Source organism: Chelmon rostratus, chromosome 17 (assembly GCF_017976325.1).
Source record: "Chelmon rostratus isolate fCheRos1 chromosome 17, fCheRos1.pri, whole genome shotgun sequence".
NCBI lineage: Eukaryota > Metazoa > Chordata > Actinopteri > Chaetodontiformes > Chaetodontidae > Chelmon > Chelmon rostratus.
Window position 1 is genome coordinate 1,286,335 of NC_055674.1, and position 26,166 is coordinate 1,312,500.

The following is a 26,166-nucleotide window of genomic DNA, read 5'->3' on the forward strand; positions in this document are numbered from 1 at the left end:
AAAGAGCCATTTCAATAACCTAGATTGCATTATTAGAGAAGAATGTTTGATGCATTAATGTGTTTATCACTTTTATGTTGCCGCTGGTAAATGTGGGGCTAATTTGAATTACTTTACATATATTATATATATATATATTTACTTGAAAGTTGGTCTTTACTAGAAAGTTGTTCTCTACTTGTAAGTTGTTCATAACTTGAAAGTAGTTCTGTTCTTATTTTTCATGCCCTTATGTGTCACCTTTTGAGCTGCTGGAACTGCAAATTTCTCTTTGGAGATGAATAAAGTATCGATCTATCTATCTATTACATTACATACATGCCGTTTGCTGTGAATGTCCCCCCAAGGATCAATAAAGTGGTGCTGATGTAAGAATATCATAAAGTATTTGTTGGTTATATTTGGTATTATTAATCTGAATCTGGACAGAAACTAGTTATGTAAGTTTTTGAATCGATTTAGTGGAGTAAAAAGTATATTTCCCGCTGAAATGCTGTACAGTAGAAGCATAAATTAACAGGAAATAGAAGTACTCAAGTGAAGTACCTCTAAAACTGTACTTATATACAGTACTTAGTTAAAAGTACTTAGTTACTTTCCACCACTGATCCTAAAACAGTGAAATTACCAGGCTCAAGAAAGGATTTTCAGTGGTGGAAAGTGGATTTTTCAAATACTGTACTTTTTGAGGTGCTTGTACTTTACTGAAGTATTTCTATTATGTCATTTCAGAGGGAAATGCACTCAGATTTGATTTAGCATAAAAATAAAAGTAATGCTTTGAAGAAATGTGACCTTTTACACAAACAAACAAGTTCTAGTTGTGGCTTCTTGTCGCGTTTCAGGTGTCAGTGAGTTGTTGGCTGCACCACAAGACAGAGATATTTCCTTATTTCTAACTGACAGGGTGCAGCATGTATGAATATGATACTCAGAAACAGAAGCAGAGGCAGCCTGACCAACACAAACGAACCCAAACAACAGATAATACAACAAAAGTAAAAGTTATTTATTAGAAGAGGAACAATTCTGTCACTGAAAGTTGATTTATCTAATTTAATACAAAATTTTTTCCCTTTAAATCACATCGATATGCCATTCAAATGAACAGTAAAGCATCTGGATGCAGGCTAACAGCCTGCCTTTTACAGTAAGTGCAAAGTCTTTCATAAAACCCTGAACATGGCGTCGATGGAACATGAAGACATTCACGTCCAGAACAAACCTCAAATCTCATAACATTCAGATACTAAGGGGCAGATTCACGACAGGATTACTGATCCTTGATTCAAAGGAGGTTAAATTAAAAAAAATAATAATCATTTTTTAAAGAAAGTCAAAGTTCTGCTATCAGTCAAAAACATAAATCTGTAGCTGAACGCTGGGTCCTGTGAGGCTCCTTACAGAAAACAACATTTCTGCACAGATGAAATATGGACACAGCTTTGCTATTCTTAGATCTGTACTAACCACTAAGCATTTAAAATGTAGACAAGGAAAAAGTCAAGATAACCTTTGATTAAGACACCTTGCATTGAAATGCGTCTCATGTCCAGATTGTGTCTCAATATGATCAAACCTAAACCACACTGAGGTGCGGTCGCTCTGTCCGGCCTGTTCTCGCAGCCAAACCTTTGATTTTATTTGCGACATCCAGGCATTGGTGTTATTTCTGCCCACGTAGTTGTTGTACGTGTCTTGAGAAGAATTGCATCAACACTCGTGTTCGACGTGGTCACAGTGCGTCTCTTTGAGCCAAAGCTGAACATAAAGTGCATTTATTCAAAATGACAGCTGAGGCTGATGGGAATTGTCGTCACTGGTTGTATTTTTGAAATTTTAGAGGTACTTATTGGCTGAAAAGTCTCCTCTGGGGGAAATGACTTTCTGCACTAAATTTGAAAAGTAATCCATCCATTATTTTTTTGGTAGTTGTTGTTTTGTGTTTTCACTCTGGACCAAAGGGTTGGATCGAACATAAAGCTGAAGATAACGTTAACTGTGTGCTCTGATTAACAGACTTGTGGTTCTGGAGTAAACAGCGTCCCCTGAAGGCACCGCGGGTCCCAGCTGTCGGTACACGTTCCCTCTGCAGGCTCCTTCTTCTTCTTCTATGGTCCTTTTCGCCAAACCTCCTCTCCAGAAATATAAGTGGCTTTAACGTTGAGGCCGTCATCCAGCAAAACCAGGTCTGGAGTAGAGTCAGACACATACACAATAAACACGATTCATATTTCACAGTAATCAGCGTCCGTACGCTGCAGAGCCGATGCGGTGAATCCTGACCTGCGTCTGAACCGTAGTCCAGAGTTCCCTTCCTGTCGGTGATACCCAGAAGTTGAGCAGGATGGAGGGAGGCAGCTTCCAGAGCATCGGTTTCACTGCAGCCTGTTTTATCATTGTTTTAGAATTAAAAGAGAGGTGAGGAATGTTGGCCATCCAAGTAAACAGTGAAGTTATGATTTTAAGATCCTGCTGAGAGCCTCCTGTTTACTGCAGCACACCAACGTGTTCACAGAACACAACGTGAAGGATAAAACACATTAAAATCGTACTCATATCTTGCAGCAAAATTACTTTATCATTTAAAACAAGTTATTTTTGTTGCATTTACGCTGATCTTTGTACGACAGAAACTGGAGCAAGTGCTCATAGAAAATGTTAATGAAGAAGCAAATGGGAGAAACTCACGTGAAGCCTCTTTAAAGTGTCGCACACACATATCCATCGTGGTTATGCTGCCGCACAGGGTGGTAGTGCCTAAAAGAAAGTTCACAGACTGACTCAACAACTCAGTAACACCTGAACTGAACTGATGAGGGGAAAGGAATTTAAGCTCCAGATTAAAGATTCATTCTACAGGTCGAACATAAAAATCTTACCATAAAATATATTTGTCTCATAAAAGATAACACCCTCATATTTGGATTCATTGCAACTGAAAAGAAGCTGAGACCTGCAACGTAAGCGTGGAGACCCTTGATCTCAATTTTCTGCTGACCCAGAGTGTGACGACCAGGAGGAAGACCCATCGCTGGGATGGCGTCCGTCACCAACACCAGACCTGAAAGTACAAAAAAACATTGTGACCAAAGTATTCAGATCCTTTACTTAAGTACTAATACCACAATGTGGAAGTACTGAGTGCAGTAAAATGTCCCCGTGACTGTTCTCCTGTTCTCCTGTTCTCTCTGATCTCATCAGATTACTGTGACTCAGTCGTTCATGTCAAAGCAGGATTTTACTGTTGGAGCTGGTTGAGCTTCATTTGAACTAATGATTCTTTTCATTCTGGATCAACCTGCTGATTATTTCCTCCATTAATCGATCGATCGTTCGGTTTGGAAACATTGTGAAAATAGTGAGAAATGTGGTGACGATGAGGCCAAAGTGACGCCTTCACAGTGTTTGTTCAGTTCAGCCAACAGTCTAAACCATTTCAACGTTGTCAGAAAAAGACGGGACCAAGTGTAGAACCCTGAGGGACTCCACAGAAGATGGAGGCTGAGGATGAGGAAGAGTAGCCAAATGAAACAATGAAGGATCTGTTGGATAAATATGGGGAAATTTATTGTTCATTGTCAGGTCAAGTGAATGTGAGGTGAACCAGCCATAAAATGAAGAAAATAACACACTTCTGTCCAGAACAGCTGACAGTAACAGCTTTCTGTTTCTGTATGAGCTGCTGCAGAAGTGAAAACGTGTCTTATCTTCACAACAGTCCATCAAACACCATAAAACACATCTGACACAGGGAGACTCAGCAGGTTTTAAAAGATCGCATCATTCAGTGGATGTAAACATTAACTTATGATTCATTCTTCCCTCCTGCACTAAGGTCGGATGCCTGACGGGGACTGATGCGTTCATTTAGCACCACCACGTACTCTACATGAGGACATTTAGCGTGTTTGTGTCTCTGTGTGTGGACGATCCTTCGTATCAATATCTGTCAAACTGCACTAACACACAGCTGCTGACTATAAAAATGTTCCTTCAGAGCCGTGTGGCCGCTGATATGTACAGGGTGTCGCCGTCGGGACAAAGATTTGTTGTTGGAGCTGGTTGAGGTTCATTTTACGCTATTTTGTATCTGACGTCAACTAATGATTCTTTTCATTCTGGATCTATTTTCTCCATGAATCGATCGATCTTTGATGCTGGTGCTCGATGAAAAGTCAGAGGACGATCAAAGTTATTAGAATTCATCGTCTGGGGGACGTGAATGTCTGAACTACATCTCATGCCATTCACCCAGTCCCTGAGATATTTCGGTCAGCTGGACGGACTGACTGACTGAAAATCATCACAAACAGGTTTCAGGTTGTTTGCATATTTCCCACAGCAAGTTTAATGTAAGCTTGCATTGAAGAGAAAATGGATCTATAGACCGTTTTTACACTCCTCTTCATCATGTTCAGCACAGTATGGAGGGAAACTGAAGAGGGCTGCTGACAGACACCCAGAGAAAACCACAAAACCCTGAACAAAGACAACGGCAGCTGAAAACAGCTCACTGGGTGTACTGGTCTGTGAAAAGTGCTCGTCTTCAGCTGGAAACACCAACTGTGCAAACAACAGAGCAAAGAATGTAATCATTCAGCTAATGATGCGTCCATAGAGGATCATTCGTCCGCCACAGCATACTCTTAGAATCACAGTCATGTCCGACAGGAAGTGAGAGGATCGGGGCTTCAGCTGTCAGACGTTCGGGCTCTCTGTTGACCAAAGCTGCCACGAATATAACCTGAACTGTCCTCTGTGCACCACCTTCACTGACCTGAGGGGTTCGCGCTGTGAGCGATCCGCAGGGCTGCAGGGTTGGTGTGGATCCCATCAGCTATCATGCCATAGAAGACGCTGCCTTCCGGAGCCTGATCACTGGTCAGCAGACCCACTATGCCAGGGTCCCGATGGTGGAACTGGATCACAACACAGGAGAGGACAGAAGATGCTGTGAGTAATGAATAAGACCGAGGGAGTAAATATAGAGGTAAATAATCAGGTGGAGCCTGCTGGGAGTGTAGTGTAAGAACATGTGGTCTCAGGAGAAGAGAAGAGTGGATCCCCCTCAGTAAGCTACAGAGCTACAGGTGCTCATGTTGGCGGTGCAGGACTGAAAGCTCGACTACAGGAGGATCCCCCTTCACACAGTCACTGCACCTCCACCTCAAGTTAGCTTTCTTAAAGGCCTTGCAAAGATCATGCAGTGAAATTCTGCAGAACAAGATAATTCGATACAGGGTCTAAAAGAGGACGAGGAGGGACTCACAGGCCCCATGGCGTTGAAGAGGTGAGTGATGAAGGAGGCTCCGTGTTTGACCGCCTCCTCAGCTTGGGACAGGTTGGCCTCAGAGTGACCTACATGAAGGAAACAGTAACAAGTAGGAGGATCCCATCGATGGAGTCACAGGTGTTCACACAAGCCTTCAAAAATCAGCCTCATCGTGAAAAGATGCTCACCTAAGGACACAATGATGCCTCTCTGGGAGAGCTCCCTCACCGCTGATTGGCTATGGTTCAGCTCAGGAGCCACTGTTACTATGGCAACGTTTTCCAGGCTGCCATAGACCTCCATCAGGTCCTTGATGCCTCCAGACTGGAAGGTACGGAGAGACTGCTCCAGGTGAGCCCCTCTCTTATTCACACTGATGAACGGACCCTCCAGATGAAAACCTGCAGACAGTCGCACAGAGACGATCAAACTCCTCTCCGTCGCTGCTGCGGCGAATAATCAGGTTTTATAGAATAAGTCTGCTGATTGTGTCATACTTCACGTTCAGATTCAAACTAGCAGCGAATGCTAACCGCTAACAACTGCTTACAGCTGAGAGCCACAGACAGGAAGTACTGAGAGACGGACGAACAAGCTGTTGGTTTTTAATGGATTTTAAAAGAATATAGAATAACACGAGAATTACCCTTTAACATGATGCAACCAATAACTCAGTAACACGGGAACCCTCCGCTGACAGCATCTTACCCAAAACTCCAGCTCCATGCACTCCTCCCTCGCCAACTTTGATCTGAGGTAGAACCTGAAACACATGTTCTGATTATTGATTGATTGATTGATTGAATCCTTTATTTCGAACATGTAAAAAAACAAAGAAAGACAGAGCAAACAGACAAAAGTGATAATAATAAAGAAGAAAAGAAAAGAAAGAAAAAAAATTAATTAATTAATTAATTAAACAAAAAAATAATCACCTTCTTCAGTGCATGCTGATCTCAGATTACATGAGCGAAAGGGAGTAGGAAGAAGTGTAAACTTATTAAACCCTACCCCTAAAGTACTATTACAATGTTGTATGTTGAGCAGCTTCATCTCACAAATACTAAAAATTTGCATTTTACACTAGTTACCACTATTTGCACTGTGTACATTTAACTTGATAAAATCTTTTACAGTTTCGCTCATGTTTCTCCTCTGTTGTGTCCATTCACAGACACTCGTGGTTCATTCATGCTCTCAGCTGTCAGTCACCGGCCCCTCTGGAGCCGGACCCTCACAGCGGATCACAAAGCTGAGGCGTTCAGGGTACCTTGTGGTAGACAGCAGGTGGAGAGCTGACCAGAGTGGGACAGAAGGACGTCACGCCGTGCTCCAGGATCTTTTTGGCCACAAAAGAAACTTTAGCGCCGGCGTCGTCAGTGGCCTGAGAGAAGTCCTTGCCATATCCTCCTGGAGGGCGAGGACAGACGATAAAGATGAACTGTCACTGTCCACTGACCAGGAACCAGACTCCTGACGAATCTGGTGCGCAGCGATGCTAACGCAGTTATAAACAATTAGTAAATTTAACTGATTAGTTGAGAATACAATTGGCAAATTGATCAACACTGAAAATAACTGTAGTTGCAGCCGTGAATCACATATAGATTTCTGAACTGTTTCTACTTTAAGCAGATATAGCTTCTGAATACCCTGAAGGCAGCATGACGTGGTGCTGACAGATGAGCTGCAGACAAACTGCAGAGTGTGTGTGTGTGTGTGTGTGTGTGTGTGTGTGTGTGTGTGTGTGTGTGTGTGTGTGTGTGTGTGTGTGTTACCATTGATCTGAACATCGATGAAGCCCGGGGAGATGATGCAGCCTTCACAGTCCACACGTTTGTCAGCGTAACCCTGCTCATCAAAGAACAACTTCTCTGGATCTAAAATCCTCCCATCACGCACCCACAGGTCCTCCCTGCAAACACACACACACACAGTAACGAGCTGCTCTGTTTGAACCTGTGATGTGTGTGAGCCGCTCAGGTGTCAGGTGTGTGTGTTGTACCTCTGCAGCTTGTGGTCTCTCAGTATGCGACAGTTGAAGAACTGAGTGATGGGAGCGTCAGACACTGATTTGTTGGACGGCATGTTTCTCTCTCTGCAGACGGGTGGAGACAAACGCGGGTGGAGACAAACACGGGTGGAGTCAGTCTCTGCTTCAGATGACTGGAAGACACAGCCGGATAAATCAAACGCTCCTGTTTGCTGCAGGAACACATGTGAGGGTCAGAAGATTTTGGAGAGAAATACACTTTTATTGCCTTTTCAGCACTTTTTCATTACTCAGGGGCTGAAATGATTAGTAGATTAATCAATGAGTTGATACACAGAAAATTAATCAGCAACAGTTTTGAAATTTTAAGGAATTTTTTAAGCAAACATTTCTTCATCTTATGTGACAGTAAGATCAATATTTTTGGTTTTATTAATATATAATACAACAGCATAGAAATACTAAGTCCTGCATCCAGTTTTTTGCCGTTATCACTGAGCGTCCTCATCATGTGGAGTATTTATTAGTGTTATTATTACATGTCATTTTATAGTGATGCCGTAATGTGTTCATCACTTAACTGTTGCAGGCTAAGCTCATTCTAATTATTTTATACTGCTGGGCTTTATCTTATCAGATCCTAGAAAACTACACCTCAGTTGACTGAGTGATCTTATTGTATTTTTAATTAGATGTAAAGTAAATGTAGTGCAGTAAAACATGCAATTTTCTGCCTCAAGTAAAGCACAAAAGTACCTCATAACTATTTAAGTACACTACTTGAGTAAAGTTAGAAGATACAAGGAGAAAATGTTATAATTCAGAATCTGAATAACAGAACAATATAATCATATTGACTGAATCCAGTTATTCATAACAAATATGTCTTTAGTATTTTCACAGTGTGGTACTTGTACTTTTACTTCAGTAAAGGATCTGAATACCTCTTCCACCACATGTGGAATAAATGTTTTTAAGCAAAATGAAGTGAAAGTAAGACAAAAACATGAAAGTCATGGTTGAAAGTCTGCAGGCACTGTTCAGCGTTATCTGATGTCTTATCGCTGCAGCTGGTGCACGCAGGTAGCTCTCAGCAGGTACAGGTGTATCTCCTCATGTAGGTGCAACACTGACTTTGACCTCTGACCTTCTTTATGCTCTCAAGGCGTTTTTGAGTAATCTTCTACTTTCTCTTTTATTTTCAGTACACGTTTGATATCATCTCACCGTCTTTGGGAGACTGTTACTTCTGGCAGTGATCCGTTCTCTGTATGAGACCATGCAATGCAAAACTCCATCCAGAAAAGGATTAATTTAAGACTTCCTCAGCGCTGAGCGGATTTACATACCTTCAGAGAAAGAAGTAAGACGTCCGAGGTGTGGTTGGGTCCAGTTGACAAGTCGGCATACACTAAATACACGATACAGCCCTTATTCCACTAAGAATTAAACTTGTCCAACCGTCACCACGCTGTTCTTCTTCTACAAAAACACACGAACACGGCGAAGGAGGTCACATAAATCTACCGTATTTTAACAGAGTTCGGCGACGTGCATTCCGTGTTTCCCTTCAGCTGTTTTACTACAAACCGGCAAAAAAATAACCAAACTCTTGTTTTACACCGTCACTGTAAATGCGTGGTGATGCTGTGCCAGTTCGGCGGAGTCTGTCGAATATAAACAGAGAAAAACGGATGTCATGTGACGGAGCGGAGATCAGCTGATCAACAAAAAAAAAAAAAAAAAAAAAAAGGGCTGTCTCTGCAGTTTCATGACAGCTGCGTTCACTCTGTGTACTGTTACTGCTGGAAGAAGTATTCAGATATACTTTACCTAATGCACTTAATTTATCCTTTCCTTCATGTACAAATATATTCATGTAAAAATGCTCCAATATTAGTAAAGTTCTACATTTAAAATCCTACATCAGTAAAAGTACAGCAGTATTATCAGCTTCATGTACTAAAAGTACAGCAGTATTATCAGCTTCATGCAGTTAAAGTATAAAAGTATTTTCAGCTTCATGCAGTAAAAGTACAGCAGCATTATCAGCTTCATGTAGTAAAAGTACAGCAGTATTTTTCGCTTCATGCAGTAAAAGTACAGCGGTATTTTCAGCTTCATGTAGTAAAAGTACAGCAGTATAATCAACTTCATGCAGTGAAAGTACAGCAGTTTTGGCGATCGAGCAACAAAAATGCCACTTGAGGGACTCTGAAGCCATAAAACTAACTTCCGTTCAACTCTTTATTTTTAACAAGATTAAAACATCTTCAAAAGCCGGATGCACACTTTATAGTAATTGTTGTTTGAAACATTTGTGTGTGTGTGTGTGTGTGTGTGTGTGTTATCTGTAATTAGGCACATCGCCGTTAGAGGGAGCTAAAGCACAACCATCGATAGTCAACCAGAAACAGAAAGCACACGTGGTCTCTTCTGATAAACCGTTTTGGACCATAAAAGCTGGACTGGTTTGTTCTTGCATTGAGCACTTTGGTACTTATGAAAGAACAAAAAGCACAAAGTTCATTTAGCAGCAAGGTAAACATGATTATAACAACTACTATAAATCATATCATAAGGCGTGAAAAGGTTTCTATCAGATTACTTTTCATTTACACCTACATTTAGCTGATGATGCTTCTGTACAGTTACTTGAGCAGAATTTTAATGCAGGACTTTGACTTGTAGTAGTTGAGTGTTTTTATGTTAATGTTTTTGTACTTAATTCAGTGAAGTATCTGATGCTTCTTCCAGCGCTGCTGCAGATAGAAGTTCGAACGTTCCACAGTTCGTCTCACCTGATCTGTGAGGTGAGAAGCACGATTAATAAAAACCCCGCTGAGCCAGTGTTCACACTACCAGGAAGTGCTGCACCAAAATCTGTCTCCAACCCCCCCTCTTCAGGCAGAGCAGCAGCCCCCTCCCCATTCCTGAAAGTCAACAATAAACCACGTTTCCAGTAAGCCAGATACCTCCCCAAGTCCTGCTCATCCCCATGGAGACCACTACGAGAGTCCACAGTCCTGTGTCCTCTGGCCAAACCAGCCCACCCATGAGGAGAGGGCTGATATTTCACCCGATATGGATCAAATGTAGGTCTCCACTGAGACACAGTGCAAATGCTTCTCTCTGTTTTCTCTGTCAGGACACAAAGAAAAGACCTGGCAGCAGCTCTGGTGGACCAGGACCCCGAGAGAGAGGACACAAGTGGTCGTGGCGTTGGATATTTTACAGCCTCAGTGTCCCCTCTTTTGTGAGAGGTGACGTCAGCGCTCCCCTCGGGCCGGCGTGAGTGACACGGTAGCTTTGTTTTGAAGTCGCCACATCTCATTCATGGCCGCTTAGCTCCTGAGTCTGGGCCTGCGTGGTGGCCTTTCACCGTCCCTGATTCCTTAATCCGCCGCTTTTTAAGACACTGAATAAGCGGCTGTTTGTGTGCTCAGTCCAGGGGTGGCGGGGGCGCTTCTGCTTTATGTGAATTGTTGACTTTCAAAACACGCCCTGAGGACCGCTGAGGGGACGACTGCCGGCAAGGTCATGGTGAAAGGTCACATGTGGAAGAGAAAACAAGATCACCCCGAAATATTTGAGCTAGATTCAAGTCAAGTCAGTTTATTCTTCATATTAATATCACAAACGTGCCTCAGTGGGTGTCAAAATCTGTACAGCACCCTCCCCCTCTTCAGGACGGACAGGAAACAGCTGTCCTGTGTGTAATTCACTTTATGATTTAAGGTCAAAGTCATGCAGATTATCATCACCTTCAGCCAGTAGTGCAAAGTAACTAAGTACATTTATTCAAATATTGTACTGCACAATTTTGAGACGATGTTGAGATTGCAGCTTTATGCTTGTACTCCATTACATCTCATTGTACTTTTTATTTCACTGTATTCATCTGACGGCTGTAGTTACTTTAAAGATTTAGATATTACATTAATGAATGAGTACTCTAACTGCTGAAACTTTAATTAGACCACATTTTAGTGTTAGTTCTTGAGTAGTTTTACTTCAGCGGGGCTTTAATGCAGAGTTTTCACTGTTTTATATCGTTGTATTGATACTTCAGTGAAGGATCTGAGTACTTCTTCCCCTCCTGCCCACCGCCCGGCCCACCGAGCAGCACCCTCATATCCTCTGACATGCGAGGGGTCTGGATCGTTTGCAAACAGAGCTCAAGCGTCGGGAAAAGGCAAAACCATTTGCAAACAGAGCCACAGTGGGAGCACCAACACCTGACATCCTCCACGTTATGAGGCCTCTCATTCCTCGCCCTCTGCCGCAGCTTCACACTCACTAATCCGCTAAATGTGTCGTCGTTCATGTCGTTGGTCCTCATTGACGAAGGCCCTCCCCCTTCTGTGGCCGCCGCCGGCTCCTCTGGAGTCACAAACTGGATGAAGAGGAATAAACAGGAAGCTGAATGTCCCGCTCTTCAAAGCTTCTCTCGATCTTATCTTTAAAAAACAAGCAGAGCATTGAAGTAAAAGTCAGGCTGAAGCGAGAAATCATCACGATCCACCTGCAGCCCAGAAGGTCACCACGGCCCTGCTTTGTTCTGGAAAACTCTGGATCAGTCTCCTGGGAGGGGGTTTACAAGAAGCCAAGGAAGGGGGGGGGGGGGGTGTCTTCTCCTTTTTCTCCTTTCCCTTTCTTCACCCACATCCTCCCCCACCTCCCACCTCCCACCCTGACCCCTCACCCTCCACCCTCCACCCTCCACCCTGTGCTGTCCTGCGTCCCAGCAGCTCAGCCTGTTTGCATTCCTCTCAGTTAATAAGTGTTTGTCTGATCCCTGGCGGGGGGTGTGAGGATCCCCCCGCACAAACACAGCGCCCGCCTCCCCCCGGCTCACCCAGCTGTGAAGACAACAGGAGTGATGCTGCGAGGAGGAGGAGGAAGAGGAGGAGGAGGTGACTTCGGTTTCATAGCCATGAACTTTTCTAATAACCAGCAGGTTGAATTGAACTTGTTGTTGGTCCACACGCTGAGGTCTGAGCTGCAGCTAAAGGAGAAGCCTCCTGAATCAATAATAATCACTCTCATTGATCAGCTGTCTGCAGTTTAAATGTTCGGCCATGGAAGAATATTTTGGAAGCTGAGCCTGTTTCAAACTGTCAGTCGGCCACAGCTTCTCTTCCTCCTGTGAAGTCAATCATTCGCCCGCTAAAGAGGTTATTAGCTCACATATTAAACCCAAACCTGGAAGCCCAGTCTTGGTTTTCAGTCTTATTTTGGGAAGATCGGCGGTAAAATTAAAAACTAGAGTCTAAAGTCGTGCTAGCTGCTGTGTGAGGCTGCACGTCACTGCTTTAAATGCTAACATCAGCACGCTAACACGTGCACCATGACTGTGCTGCAGGTCTAATGCTGACCATATTCACTATCTAGTAATGTTAGCATGCTAACAGTTGCTAATGATCAGTAAACACAGAGTACAGCTGAGGCTAATGGGAGCGTCATTAGTTTTATTTGCTCATAAAGAAACGTGTTGGGCTGATTACCATCCTGAGAGGAACATGAACGTCTCAACCAAAATCTGAGAGTCCATCCAAAATATGAGAATTTCCACGATTAGAGTCCTAAATTTTTGAGAGAAAAAAGGTATTCTCTGAGATTAAAGTGGTGAATTAACGAGAAAAATCTCATAAACACAAGAAAAACCACCTGAATATTCTCTGAGATTAATTTAGAAGAGAAAAAGTCAGGTGACCCGTCAGGTAACCAAATCGCTTCACTTTGCGGGGCTGGATGGACCTCAGCACAGACGGAGCCCCCGCACATGATGAAAGGAAATGTTGTGATTTCGGTGCAGAATCAGCAGATGATCAGAAACATCTGGACTTTGAAGAGACGTCGCTGTGACCTGGGCCGGTTCAGAAGAAAACACGCTGATCTGGATGAGGTGTGAAGCTCAACATCAACAGGCCCGTTGTCATGGTGATATTAGACAGATGACAGCGTGAAGGATCCACAAGCTGCGACAGGAACATGTTGAATGATAGCAGCGAGAGAAAGAGCGGGACGTTACCGAGCAGCGCCACAAACATCCCCCCTCGACCCCACGTCCACTCCCATCAAGTCATTCTGTGGATGCAAACACAACAGAGAAGCTGTGCGGCTCTTTGCTGGGGGGCGCGAGGCTGCACCAGTGAAAGGGGCGACCGGTGGAGGGCCGCAGGGAGAAATCCCTGGCCGCGCCGAGCGGCGAGGGGGTCCGAGGCTTGGACCGGGCCCGACCGGGTGTGTGTGGGGGAGGCCTTTGTCGCCGCTGTCGCCACGGCAGCTCACCTATTGAGGGCAGAGTCTAAGATATGTAAAGCAGCAGCGTTTCAAAGCGCCCCCTCCTCTGGGGAACAAACAAAGAAATAAAGAAATCAAATTAAAGTTTGGAAAGGAGAGAGCAAAGAGTGGGAATAAGAGACGGAGAGGAGGGACAGTATCCTCTGTGGTAAATGCTTGTGCAGCGGGCCAAGCCGTGTGTTGGAATCCGACGAGTGTTCAGAAATGGAAAAAGAAAGCAATCATTAAAAAGACGGAGCGCGGTGGAGGGGGGGCACTGTGCCCTTGTTTGCCCGGGGTGGTATTTTCTGCTCTCATTGAGCCGGTCCAAGTCCTGCGGGCGGCTTGGTGAGTCTCCCGCCCAGCATTGAGAGGCAGGCCCGGGCATGCCCGGCCAAGGTCAAACTGTGGCCGCCAAGAACGCGCAGGGCTCAGCCCCCCCCCCACCCCCCCCACCCCGGCCGCCACCGCTCTGTTTATGTTTGTTTTGTCGCTGCGTTCCCCTCCCTCTGCCCCCCACAGGGACGGCCTCAGCGGCTCGGCCTCTCCGGAGGCTCCGGCTTCACACGCAGGTGTCAGGTGACTCTTCCTCCGTCGGCCTCTGCGGCCCTGCGCTGCATGTAGGGCGTCAGTGCGTGTTACCAAAGCCATGAAGTCACCTGTCCCCGTTTAACGCCGTCCTGCACAAACCTGCGAGCAGAGGACGAGCGGCTGTGTTTGAGGAAACATGTCCAGAGCTGCTGTGAAACGTCGCAGACGGGACAGTAAGATGAGAATATGTTTGGTAACTGACTCTGGTATTTAGAGTCCATTGTTGTGTCACTGCGGTGAGTCACTCACCTTCATGTTACCTGGACAGCAAAACACCGCAGAACCCTCGACGGCAACAAACAGGAAACACACCTGACCGACAGAAGACTGATGAAACGTTTGATGAAGCTGCTTCCTTCGATTTCAGCTGAATTTTAGTGAAAGAGGGAACGAGTTCCCGCCAACTTCTGCACAACGTGAAGTCGCCCCCACCCCCAATAAATTATTTAACTGAAGACGTCCATGAAATCGTTCACACATAAACAGACTTTTTGAAGGTTTTGTTCGTGTTCCATTGTGTATCCGAACCGCTGCATCTACTAATCTGCTGCGTGGGAATTTAGGAAATGAAGTTCATGTTTGACTTCATCCTGGTGTTTGACTACATTTCCCAGAGTCCACCTCTGCAGCATTTCTGTAGCAGGTGAGCTGTGTCCTCAGTGTAAAGCATAACCAGACAGAGACAGATTTAGGTGAAGCTAGCTAGCTCACTAACTGACAACCTGTCTCATTGGTTAAACACTGAAAAAGTCAAACGTGACCTAAAGTCTGTGGAAATGTTGGATTTAAAAGTGAGCGAATGAACCATCACGTACATGAAGCATGTGACTTCAACGTCCACGAAGAGACAAAAACATCAGGAGACGGTAACTTTCCTCACATGAATATATGAAAGTTACATTTCCATCATTAGCAGCGGACGGACACACACAGAAATCTGCTTCTTCATCTGCAGATTTTCTGAAAATTCAGCAGTTTTGGCGAGTTTGGTCCAGGGAGCAGTGGTCCAATCACAGAACGCCATCTTCCTTTTTACCTGAGTGATATCAGGTGAGCTCCAAGTGTTCCACAGGCTGACATTTGTGTCCCAGCGCACTCCCGGAAAGCAAACCAACGGTGCACGAAGCTTTTCTGTTGAACTTATAACATCCAGAGTTTCAACAGCGAAGAAAGTGTAAAAACCTCAGTTTAAGGTCAAAATCATGACATTTCATCTCAGCACAGCGTGAAGCCGCTCAGACGGCAAGCAGGGCGTATTTACCCACGTTTTTATTGAACAGGAGTGTTTGGATCATACACAGCTCACACGTGGACGGAGGATCGGTGAATTGTGCTACACCTTTTTTTTCCATTAAACTTCATCATGGTCTGTGTTCTCTCTGTGTAGCTGCTGTCCTCTGCGGGGGCCTCGTTTCAGGCCGACAGCAGATGTTTCACACTGACTCAGGCAGGTTGTAGATGAAGGTGTGGTTCCACAGCAGTTTCCCAGCTCGCTGTGGAGGTTTACTGGCCGCTCCAGAATTGGCTTTGTCATGCTGGTCTTCTGCTGCCTCATTCAGAAACACCTACAAAAGAGCGTCCCCCAGCCCCGAGTACTGAATAAAGAAGCCCTCCCACTGTTTCCCTTGGTATTGTTTCCTTGTTGTAACACAGAGTGTGTATTGCTCACTAAGCCTGTGATGGATGTCGGATTACCCCTCTGCCTTTGTCTTCCTGACAAAGAAAGCATCAGCCTTTACTGCTACACACTCTCACACACACACACACATGCAAACACATACTCATGCACTCCCCAAACATACACCCACGGTCATCTTAAAGATCCTGCATACAATGATCTACAAATCTTTGTCCCGACGGCGACACCCTGAACATATCAGCGGCCACACGGCTCTGAAGGAACATTTTTATAGTCAGCAGCTGTGTGTTAGTGCAGTTTGACAGATATTGATACGAAGGATCGTCCACACACAGAGACACAAACACGCTAAATGTCCTCATGTAGAGTACGTGGTGGTGCTAAATGAACGCATCCGTCCCCGTCAGGCATCCGACCTTAGTGCAGGAGGGAGGAATGAATCATAAGTTAATGTTTACATCCACTGAATGATGCGATCTTTTAAAACCTGTTGAGCCATTTCGAAAGTGTCTCCCTGTGTCAGATGTGTTTTATGGTGTTTGATGGACTGTTGTGAAGATAAGTCACGCTTTCACTTCTGCAGCAGCTCATACAGAAACAGAAAGCTGTTACTGTCAGCTGTTCTGGACAGAAGTGTGTTATTTTCTTCATTTTATGGCTGGTTCACCTCACATTCACTTGACCTGACAATGAACAATAAATTTCCCCATATTTATCCAACAGATCCTTCATTGTTTCATTTGGCTACTCTTCCTCATCCTCAGCCTCCATCTTCTGTGGAGTCCCTCAGGGTTCTACACTTGGTCCCGTCTTTTTCTGACAACGTTGAAATGGTTTAGACTGTTAGCTGAACTGAACAAACACTGTGAAGGCGTCACTTTGGCCTCATCGTCACCACATTTCTCACTATTTTCACGGAGTGGAGGATTATTTCATGGAGGAAATAATCAGCTGATTGATCCAGAATGAAAAGAATCATTAGTTCAAATGAAGCTCAACCAGCTCCAACAGTAAAATCCTGCTTTGACATGAACGACTGAGTCACAGTAATCTGATGAGATCAGATAGAACAGGAGAACAGGAGAACAGATAGAACAGGAGAACAGGAGAACAGTCGCAGGGACATTTTACTGCACTCAATACTTTAACTTTAATACTTTAAGTACATTTTACTCATTATACTTGTATACCTTTACTGAAGTAACATTTTCAATGCACCACTTTGAGCACTAATGAGTAGTTTCACAGTGTGTTATTTGTACTTTTACTGCAGTAAAGGATACTTCCTGTGCTGTTTAAATAAAGTTGAGTAAAGCCGTCAGTAAAGATCTGTTTTTCTGACTGAGGGGAGTCAGTGCGCCTCACTTTGAGAAGGTAAGTGAACTTTCACAAAACCGGCACTGTAATAAATCTGGGGCTCCATCCAGCCTCTCCTTCTGTCTGTGACACCATCCCTCCACAGTCGTAATCAACCCCAGAGCCTCCGCAAGACCAGTAAGAGACCCTCGCCCATTCCCGCCCCCCCAAGACCTACATGACAATGGTACCAGCCGTCACCCAGGAAACAGGCCTTTCATTCGCTGTGTGATAAAAAAGATGTATTCCCTTGTATTCTCTTCTCCGTCTGCTTTTTCACATCTTTGTTTTTTGGAGAACCAGCAGATAAGCCTCAGCTCCTGAGGGTCGTCTCAGCTCCCAGCAGATCCCTCACCAGCCTGCGTTCACAGACCCTCTCCAGGGGAATACCAGTGAAGTCGTGGGGCAACGAACAGACACGTCCGGAGAACTGATATTTTCATCGGTTTTAGACCTCCCAGAGCTTCTACCTTTGAATTATCAGTCTGAACTTTGACACAGTATGCTGTTCTCTCTGCTTACTCACATGCCAACGCTGTCCGACGCATTATTTCTGTTGGCCATTAAGGATTTTAAGATAGCTGGGCCATCTCTTGAGGAAGAGCAAGTAAATCTGGTGGTGAGATTGTTTGTCAGTTGTCACACGATGGTTTAAAAGTCAAATCAATTTTATTTATGACACAGATCTCCTCAAAGGGCTTTAGGATCTGTACACCCGTCGATTCCCTCTATCTTTGATTTTTGCCTGAAACAAATGTTAGAATATCATATACGGGCTCAAAATGATTTCCATTAGCATCATTCGTCCAAAGCTCACATCAGCTGAAAGCTGCTGTAAATGGCTGCATCATTGCTCTGGCCACGTTGGGTGTTGGCGTTTAGCACTTTCAGTTTGCAGCGTTTCTGGGTTGGAACAAGCAGTGAGGGTTAGCGTTTCACCAGGAGGCTCCTCTTACCTGCAGCCGTCAGCGGGGCCAGGGAATAATACCTGCATCAGGTTACCACGGGCCTCTCATCTAACCAGCCTGCCACATTATAATTATGAGCCCTGCAATCCAGCTGGAGAGTTAAGTCCAGCAGGTAATAGCTGTCCAGGGGGGGCCTGCAGGGAGCTCAGGCTGGGGGGAAGGGGAAACGTCAGCTCTCCTTTCCAGGAAAAAAGCACTCGGGCCGGGCATGAAGATGCAGGATCCTGCCCTTCCAGCTAAGTGTTGGGTGTCCATCATACAGAGGTGTAGCGTTACAGCTGTCTATCTTTGCCCTTCATCTCTCAGCCATCATTAGCTCATCAGTGACCACAGACAGACGTGCTCACTGACAGAGGGCCCAGCTGTTCACGACCCCGGGGGGGGGGGCGCAGGCTTCTTAAATTCTACGTATTTGCATTTGATTACCGCGGCTATTCATCTGACTCTCTGAACGCGAGCCACCTTGCTAATCTGCCGCAGGGTCAGAGAGAGACAGTGTGGTCTACAGCGGGGCAGACAGGCGGTGATATATGGGGCCGTGGGACACTTGTCCCTGTTAGACCCCACACCGACCCAATGAAGGACCACAGATCCGAGCACCATGGGGAACAAGAGTCTGACTGAGCACAGACAAAGCCCTGAAAGACAAACCCAGCCACCCCCTGCTACTATTACCCATCCACTGCCTGATCACAGCAAGAGTCCCAAAAGAGATGAGCAGGAAAAGACCAGCGTAAATCTCACGTACAGGCTCACTAAAGGAAGGGGTGGGAGAAAACAAGACGAAGGCTACGTTCAGACTGCAGGCACGGGTACCCGAATCCGATTTTTCCCATGACAGTGTGAACAGCACAAATCTGATCTTTTCAATTCTGATTCGAGCCACTTTCACGTGTGTCCTAAACCAGATACAGGTCTGTCTGAGACCTGTCTGTCTGACAGATGTAGTTTTAAAAAGTTTCTGTGACGCTGAAAGTCTGCGTGCAGCCCAGCAGCTCAGTGAGGCTGTAAGTACTAAATGCTAACATCAGCATGCTAACATGACCACAGTAAGAATGTTAACGTGCTGATGTGTGGCAGGTGTAATGTTCACCATGTTAGTCGTCATGCTCACATTTGCTAATTAGCACACAACGCAAAGTACAACTGAGGCTGATGGGAATGTCTTTAGTTCTGCAGATATTCGGTCATAAACCAAAGTGTTGGACAGATGTTGACCTGATGATGGCGCTAGATGGAAAGCCAGAATATGACGATACATCTCGAGGTACTCTTCTTGGAAATCCATCCAATAGTGAATCAATAGTGAATTTTGAAAAAGTTAATCTCAACAGGCCGACATTTCCATCCCTGCAAACACGCTGTTAGCCTGGTTAGAAATAAATTAAATGTATCCTTTAAACAGATGCGGGAAAACTTTATTGTCAAAGAAAAGTGGAAAATAAAATAAAACAGCAAAGTAAAAGAATGCATACAGTGTTTCTGACTTTACAGAACCAATCATGAGGTAAGACGCCATTATTGTGGTTTGAAAGTGTTATTTCATGGAGAAGAGCTAAGACACAAACATTTCAATGGTTGCTTTGTTTTTAAAGAGTCGTCTTTCCTGTCGGAGTTTATTCACACCTCATAATACACAAACCTGTGAAACGGCCCCTCTAAAGTAAACTGCATGACTACATTCCTACAACTGAATGCAAAATATAACGGGGGTCACTGGACGTCGATTGCACTTTCACACATTTTAGAGGAAAACAGGAGCAATAACTGCATCTTCAAAGTTAAGACCACAGTGTTAGTGTGCAGAAATCTCCTCACACACACGCACAGCTGCTAATAAAAACACATTTCTTCTTGGTAATAAAAAACGCAGCCACCCTGTCGAGTCCCAAGTGTTGTTCTTGGCACGGAGAAGGTCGGGTACTCATTTACAGGCCTCCGTGGCCTTTCTAAACTGACCATTTTAAGGTCTTAATAGTTCTTAGTTGGAGAATTTTGCCTCGAGCTGTTTTCTGTCCATTTTAACTTTTACACCATGAAGCTCAGATGTGTCCTCTACTTTGCACAGAATCAAAGCAAGTGGTGACTAAGTACTTCTAATCTGACATCTCTGCTTCCCCTCCTCCTGGAAAAAAGATAATATCCTGCATTATTATTATCAATCTAATTAAACTGCTCCTACTTATTGGTGAAAAACGCAAACAGAGAATAGTTAGTACCAAAAACCCCACACAAAAAGCCTAATACAGTAAATCACTCCTACACCAAACTTCATTTGGCAAATATCTCAGTATTCATCATCATAGTGCTGCTGTCACAGTATTTACAGGTATACTCAAACAGGTCACAGAGACAAATGACTTCCTGCCAGAGAAAACGCATCTCTGTCGATCATAGCCTGCTGATTATTGATTACTATGTGTCAGAAAATATTCCAGTCATGTGTTCTTCTAACAACATGAAAACACACCTTTTCTGATGTAAACGGAGACCATGACGTGTCGTCCTGAAGGCCTGTTCACACCCACATTTAAAATGCCACACGTTTGACACAAAATCAATTCATTCGAATGGAATCGCCGCGATTGGTGGATTTAAGAAAAAGTAGCTTTTGCGGACCAGCGTGGAGGATTTAGGTGGATCTATTGGATCTATTTAATATCCGTAGTTATGTTTTCATTAGTGTGTAATCACCTGAAAATAAGAATTGCTGTGGTTTTGTTACCTTAGAATGAGTCTTTATCACCGCCATGTTTGGTCCTTTAACACACAGTCGCATCATTGACCAATAGCTAACGTGCCTAACTGGTGCTACATGTCCTGGTTTGCTATCAAGGTAGCGGTTAGCTGACCTGCTACAGAAGTTCACCTACCAGCCCTGCGTGTAGTCGCCACATCAGCGAGCTCTAAAACCACATCACTATGTGAGGACATGTGGACTGGTTTCATCGTGGCATTTTCTGGGGTGACCAGGCCCTAATTCTGAAATATCGGTTTTATCTGTCTCATTTCATGGTTCGTCGAAAGGGATTCAGCAAAGTTTTTTGATGACGTGAACTGCTGCTGTACATTGTGGCATCTTTGTTCAGTCGGCATTGGGAACGTAGTTCCTGCATGAATCAGCATCACAATGAAGTTCTAAAAATACTCAAAAGGACAATAAAAGCTGCTTGAGTGTAAAAAAACGAGTCTGTTATTCCCCAGGAGCGTAGCCAAGAGTTCTCAGTGGGAAAGAGGACCTGGAAAGCAGCTATTCCTCAAAGGAGGCTGTCAATCCGGGTGCTCGGATCTCCGCCTAATGAGTCTCCGAGGTCAAACAGCTGGTCCAGGTTGACGGTGGAGCTACAGAGGAAATCGCTGCGGCACTGTTCCTCCTCCTCTGGCCAGGGGCTCTCCAGGAAGGCGGTGGCGAGGAAGGTCTCCTCAACAAGGTCTGACATGTCATTATTCCTTTGGGTCTCCACCAACACGTGGTTGTCCCCTGTCCCTGTAGGGACTTCAACGGGAGAGATGTGGGTCCCTCGCACCGTCAGGTCCTCCTCTTTCATAATGGGGCTCAGAGATTCTTCTCCCTTCAAACTGAGCTCCCCACTGAGGGCCGAGTCCAGCAGGGCATCCCAGTCAAAGTCCCCCTTCAGAGGTCCGATCTCCTTCTGTTCTTCCACGGAGAGCAGTGGGGAGCTGGATCGGCGAGGGGGCTTGGTGGCACCGTTTCTGGAGCCCACCGACTGCTTCCTCTTGAGTCCACTTCGTCCCCTTACCACCGGCCAGGAGCACAGCATGGTCCCTTCAGCCAGATGAGGATCCCAATTCTGGTCAGCACCGGTTGCCTCTTCGAACTCCCAAAGGAGCCGCTGGGACTCTGGGTCGATGCACAGGCTGCTCTGACCTCCTGTTGGGCTGCAGGGGCCTCTGGACTGGGGCTGGAGGTTGACCCTGAGCCTGTGCTGAAGGGCTGGGTTGATCTGGACTGGTGGCATTCGCCTCTTCTTATTGGCGCCGCTTAGGAGACGTTCAGCGTACTGCGGGTCAATCTTCCAGAAACCACCCTTCCCCGGCTCGTCCTTCTGCCGCGGCACCTTGATGAAGCACTTGTTGAGCGACAGGTTGTGTCGGATGGAGTTCTGAAAGTAGAGATCCATATTTTCACATGATAAGTCACAAACTGGCTTCTTCAAACTGTCTGAGATGAGAAGATTTATTCCACTAATGTCTGTACGTTAAATATGAAACTCTAGACTTCAGCTGCTTAGCTTAGCTTAGCAAAAATGCTGGAAACAGCTGGCCTGGCTCGGTCCAGAGGCAACAAAATCCACCTCTCAGCACCTCTACAGCTCACTGATTAACAAATCATAGTGAAAGCAACATGTTCTGGACTTACAGGCATTAGGAGAGTATTTCTTGGGGGGCAGCAGCAACACATGAGCGACACCAGAGATTGTTTTCTAGCTACACTGCTAGTCGGGGGCTTATTCATATTGGGGTTACGGATAAAGATTTGTAGATACTAATACATGAACAAACACGTGGCCTTTGAAAGTCCCTCCTGAAGATTTTTTAGTCCAACAGTATATCACTCACATTTTTAAGTAAAAAAACTACGAGCAGAATAACAAAGTTCACGTTTTTCTGTTTCTCTGGATGAGGCCTTGAAGTGATGAGACCACCAAAGCAAACCAAACTTCACTTAAGTAAATTCATCTCGCAGGACATGAGCAGCGGGAACTTGTCTGGGTGATTCCAGTATATAGAAGGTTTCTATGGCAATTGAAGGGACTGTTGGACGGGTTGCCAAGCAACCAGCGGATACTCCAGGAAGTCACAGCTCCTGACAAAGAAGTCGTCCAATAATAGCCCAGATAACTCCCAGCACCCCACAATGTGCTGCTGTTCATCGTTGGGTCTTTGTACGGATTAAACGGAGGATGTAATGTGTTAATCAGTGAGCTTTAGAGGTGCTGGTAGGTGGATTTGTTACCTTTGGACACAGCCAGACAGGCTGTTTCCCCCTGTCTCCAGTCTTTGTGCTAAGCTAAGATAAGCTAAGCTAGGATAACCAGCTGCTGGATTTAGCTTCATCTTTATCATACAGACATGAGAACATCTAATTCTCTGCAAAGAAACTGATTATATTTCCCCAAATGATGAACTACTACACCTTAAACCAAACGACTGTTGTGAAGCAGGAAGTACAGATGGCAGAGCACCATGCATCACATCAATGTACTGTGTACCCTGCCTTCATCCAACTGCCCCCCTTCACTGAAGTGACCCGGTGACCTTTGTTAAATATTATCTGCCCCATGTACCGCCTTACAACAACAGAATGCTGTGAAATGTCTGAGCCAGACGCTGAACCGGGGAGTACAGCTAACAGCTTCATCAATCATTTATCCAGCAAAATTAAACTTTTCTTGAAAAAAATTCTGCCCCCCCCACCCCCACCCCAATCACTTGTTTCTGCTCAAGCAGAACAACCAATGAGCTGCTTCCAATGGACGAGAGCAAAGTGATAAAACGAAGAAGTGAATAAAATGTTGAAGGTTTAATGCAGCTGCTGGAGTTATGAATCACTCACACAGAGAAGTCACTAGCACTTGATCAGTGTGTGTGTGTGTGTGTGTGTGTGTGTGCCTAGGGGGTGGGGGGGTCAGGTTCTTTTCTGTTCTTTAAATAGAAACAAAGCATGGACCCAGCTGTGATTTGACCCCACAGCAGAGAGCAGACCAGACAGAAACTCACGTTCAAACAACAGAAGGTGTGAGGAAATGACGCATCTTTTGTAAGTGTGTGTGTGCGTGTGTGCGCGCGCGCGTGTGGTCTCTGTGCCTACCTGCCAGGTGGGATCAGCATGTCTGTAGTAGCAGAAGTTGTCAGTGATCCACTTGTAGATGCAGGACAGGGTGATCTTGCTCTTCTTGCTGGCCTGCATCGCCATACAGATCAGCGTCGCGTACGAGTATGGCGGCTTGATGTGCGCGTTGGTCTTGTAGTCCACCTCATCGGGGCAGTGACCGTGAGCCACGATGACGGGGAGGGACTGCATCCTGCTGTAGGCCGCCGCCGTGGGCTTTCCGGGGGTCAGGGGCATGCCGATGGAGGCGGGGTCCCCGGCCAGAGGGGAGGCCGGGGCGTCCGAGCCCAGCGGCTGGTGGCCGAACAGGTGCGACTGGTGGTGGGCCTGCTGCGGCACGCTGGCACCGAGGATGGAGAACTCCTGCAGCCACTGCAGGCTGGTGAGGCTGTCGTCCAGGTTGATGGAGCTGCAGCAGCTGCTGTTGTCCCGCTCCTCAGCCTGAGCAGCGGCCGTCACCACCTCCTCCTCCAGCCCCACCGAGCCTTCAGACCAGGGGTCGGCACAGCTCAGAGACAGCATGGCTCTGTCCAACACCTCTCTGTCACCCAGCTCCTTCTCCTCCTCCTCCTGCCACCGCCTGACAGGACCGAAAATATACATCCAACTTCAACAAAGTGCGAAAGGGCAGGACAGTGAAAACAGAGCGCATTTAAATCCTGAGGCAGGTCTGTCACCTGCGTGTCTGGCTGATGAGAACATGTGGAGGCTAAACTCGAGGAGACTCTGAACATGTAAAAGTCCCGGTGTGGCTGAGCCGCAGTCTCCTCTCTGCGCATCGCAGAACTTTCCCGAAAAACTGTTGCGCACTTGAGGCTGAGCGCAGAAAAGAGCGCACGTCCTAACTAACAGCACCTGCAGGCCTTTAACCTGCACAGATGCGTTTCATGAAGACTAATAATGACGTTATTAATATTTAGATGGGATGTATTGTGCCATCTTCGGAAATTAGCGCATTTAAGAGGTTTTAGGAATAGATTCCACATTTTTCAGTCATCAGGGATCAAATTCAGCTAAAACTAGCAGAGTGCTGATTATTTCACATCCAGTATTTTGATTATTGTGTAATAATTAAAATGACTGTTATTCAGGCCTGGAGCAGGTGAAATGGATTCAGAGAATAAAGTTCAGAACTCACCTTGCGTCTGCTGGTCCGTTCACTGGAGGCCTTTTAAATCCCAACAAGCCGCTGGTACAGACTGTTCAGCCGCAGCCTGATGGGGGGGGCACCTGTAGCCAGTTTGTGTGTGAAAGAGAGAAAAAGAGGGATTCCTGTGGACGAGGTCTGGCGCGGTGCTGAGCGCTTCTTCTCCTCTCTGGAAGTCTTTATAACGGGTGTCAGGGGGCTGCAGGATCCGCCGGGGAGGCAGTTTAATACCTGGTGCAGGAGGTTTGTCCGGCAACCATAGAAACGGGACACCCCCCTGTAAACAGCTTCCCGGTCCTCTATTGGCCTGCTGGTTTCTATGGCGCTTCATTTTTAATCACTCGCAAGTCAACTGTGGCTGCTGCGGTGCAGGTTCTCAAGCTGAGGCCCGGGGACACACCGGGGGACCTCCGTGGACTTCTGAAGCATCGGAGGATTACTCTAATTCTCCACTAATTAAAGTCTAAATATGAAAGTAATTTGTGAACAGAAATGAGAGACTGATTAAATATAACTTTTCCTTTTTCATGTAGTAAAGAAAGTACTTTAAACTGTGCAGTGGTGGAAAGTAATCAAGTACATTTACTCAAGTTAACTTAAGTTTCAATTTGAAGCTGGTTTGTGCTTCAGCTGCACTGTGTTTCAGTTCACTTCAGTACCTCTCTGGACGGCTTCCGTTACTTCAGATTTAGATGTTCTGCTGTCAGATCCACCAAACAGACATTTTCACCTCTGAACTTCTCACGTGGTTTCATTTCAACAACTGTTCAAATAATCCAACATGTACTTTTACTGCATGAAGCTGACAGTACTGCTGTACGTTTACTGTATGATGCTGACAGTACTGCTGTACTTTTACTGCATGAAGCTGACAGTACTGCTGTACGTTTACTGCATGAAGCCGACAGTACTGCTGTACTTTTACTGCATGGAGCTGACAATACTGCTGTACTTTTACTGCATGAAGCTGACAGTGCTGCTGTACTTTTACTGCATGAAGCTGATAATACTGCGGTACTTTTACTGCATGAAGCTGACAGTACTGCTGTACTTTTACT

At 45.4% G+C, this 26,166-nt stretch overlaps 2 protein-coding genes across 4 annotated transcripts; both read right to left on the reverse strand.

The window, feature by feature from the left end:
• Positions 1 to 988: 988 nt before the first annotated feature.
• Positions 989 to 8,920, reverse strand: amdhd2 (amidohydrolase domain containing 2). 3 transcript variants are annotated; one of them, XM_041957121.1, is made up of 12 exons: positions 8,618 to 8,920; positions 7,281 to 7,373; positions 7,054 to 7,190; positions 6,546 to 6,685; positions 5,984 to 6,038; positions 5,464 to 5,676; positions 5,273 to 5,361; positions 4,781 to 4,922; positions 2,957 to 3,064; positions 2,692 to 2,760; positions 2,287 to 2,388; positions 989 to 2,191 (listed from the first exon to the last, which is right to left on the reverse strand). In XM_041957121.1, the coding sequence occupies exons 2-12, from the start codon at positions 7,361 to 7,363 to the stop codon at positions 2,112 to 2,114; spliced, it is 1,218 nt and encodes a 405-aa protein (XP_041813055.1). In that variant the 5' UTR covers positions 7,364 to 7,373; positions 8,618 to 8,920; the 3' UTR covers positions 989 to 2,111. The 3 variants fall into 3 exon arrangements, with proteins under 3 accessions (XP_041813055.1, XP_041813054.1, XP_041813053.1); XM_041957120.1 differs by having other exon boundaries at positions 7,281 to 7,441; XM_041957119.1 differs by having other exon boundaries at positions 7,281 to 7,480.
• A 12,444-nt stretch (positions 8,921 to 21,364) lies between these two features.
• foxj1a (forkhead box J1a) lies at positions 21,365 to 24,483 on the reverse strand. The gene is made up of 2 exons (XM_041957860.1): positions 23,941 to 24,483; positions 21,365 to 22,231 (listed from the first exon to the last, which is right to left on the reverse strand). Exons 1-2 carry the CDS (start codon positions 24,481 to 24,483, stop codon positions 21,365 to 21,367), a joined length of 1,410 nt encoding a protein of 469 aa, XP_041813794.1.
• Between the last annotated feature and the right edge of the window lie 1,683 nt (positions 24,484 to 26,166).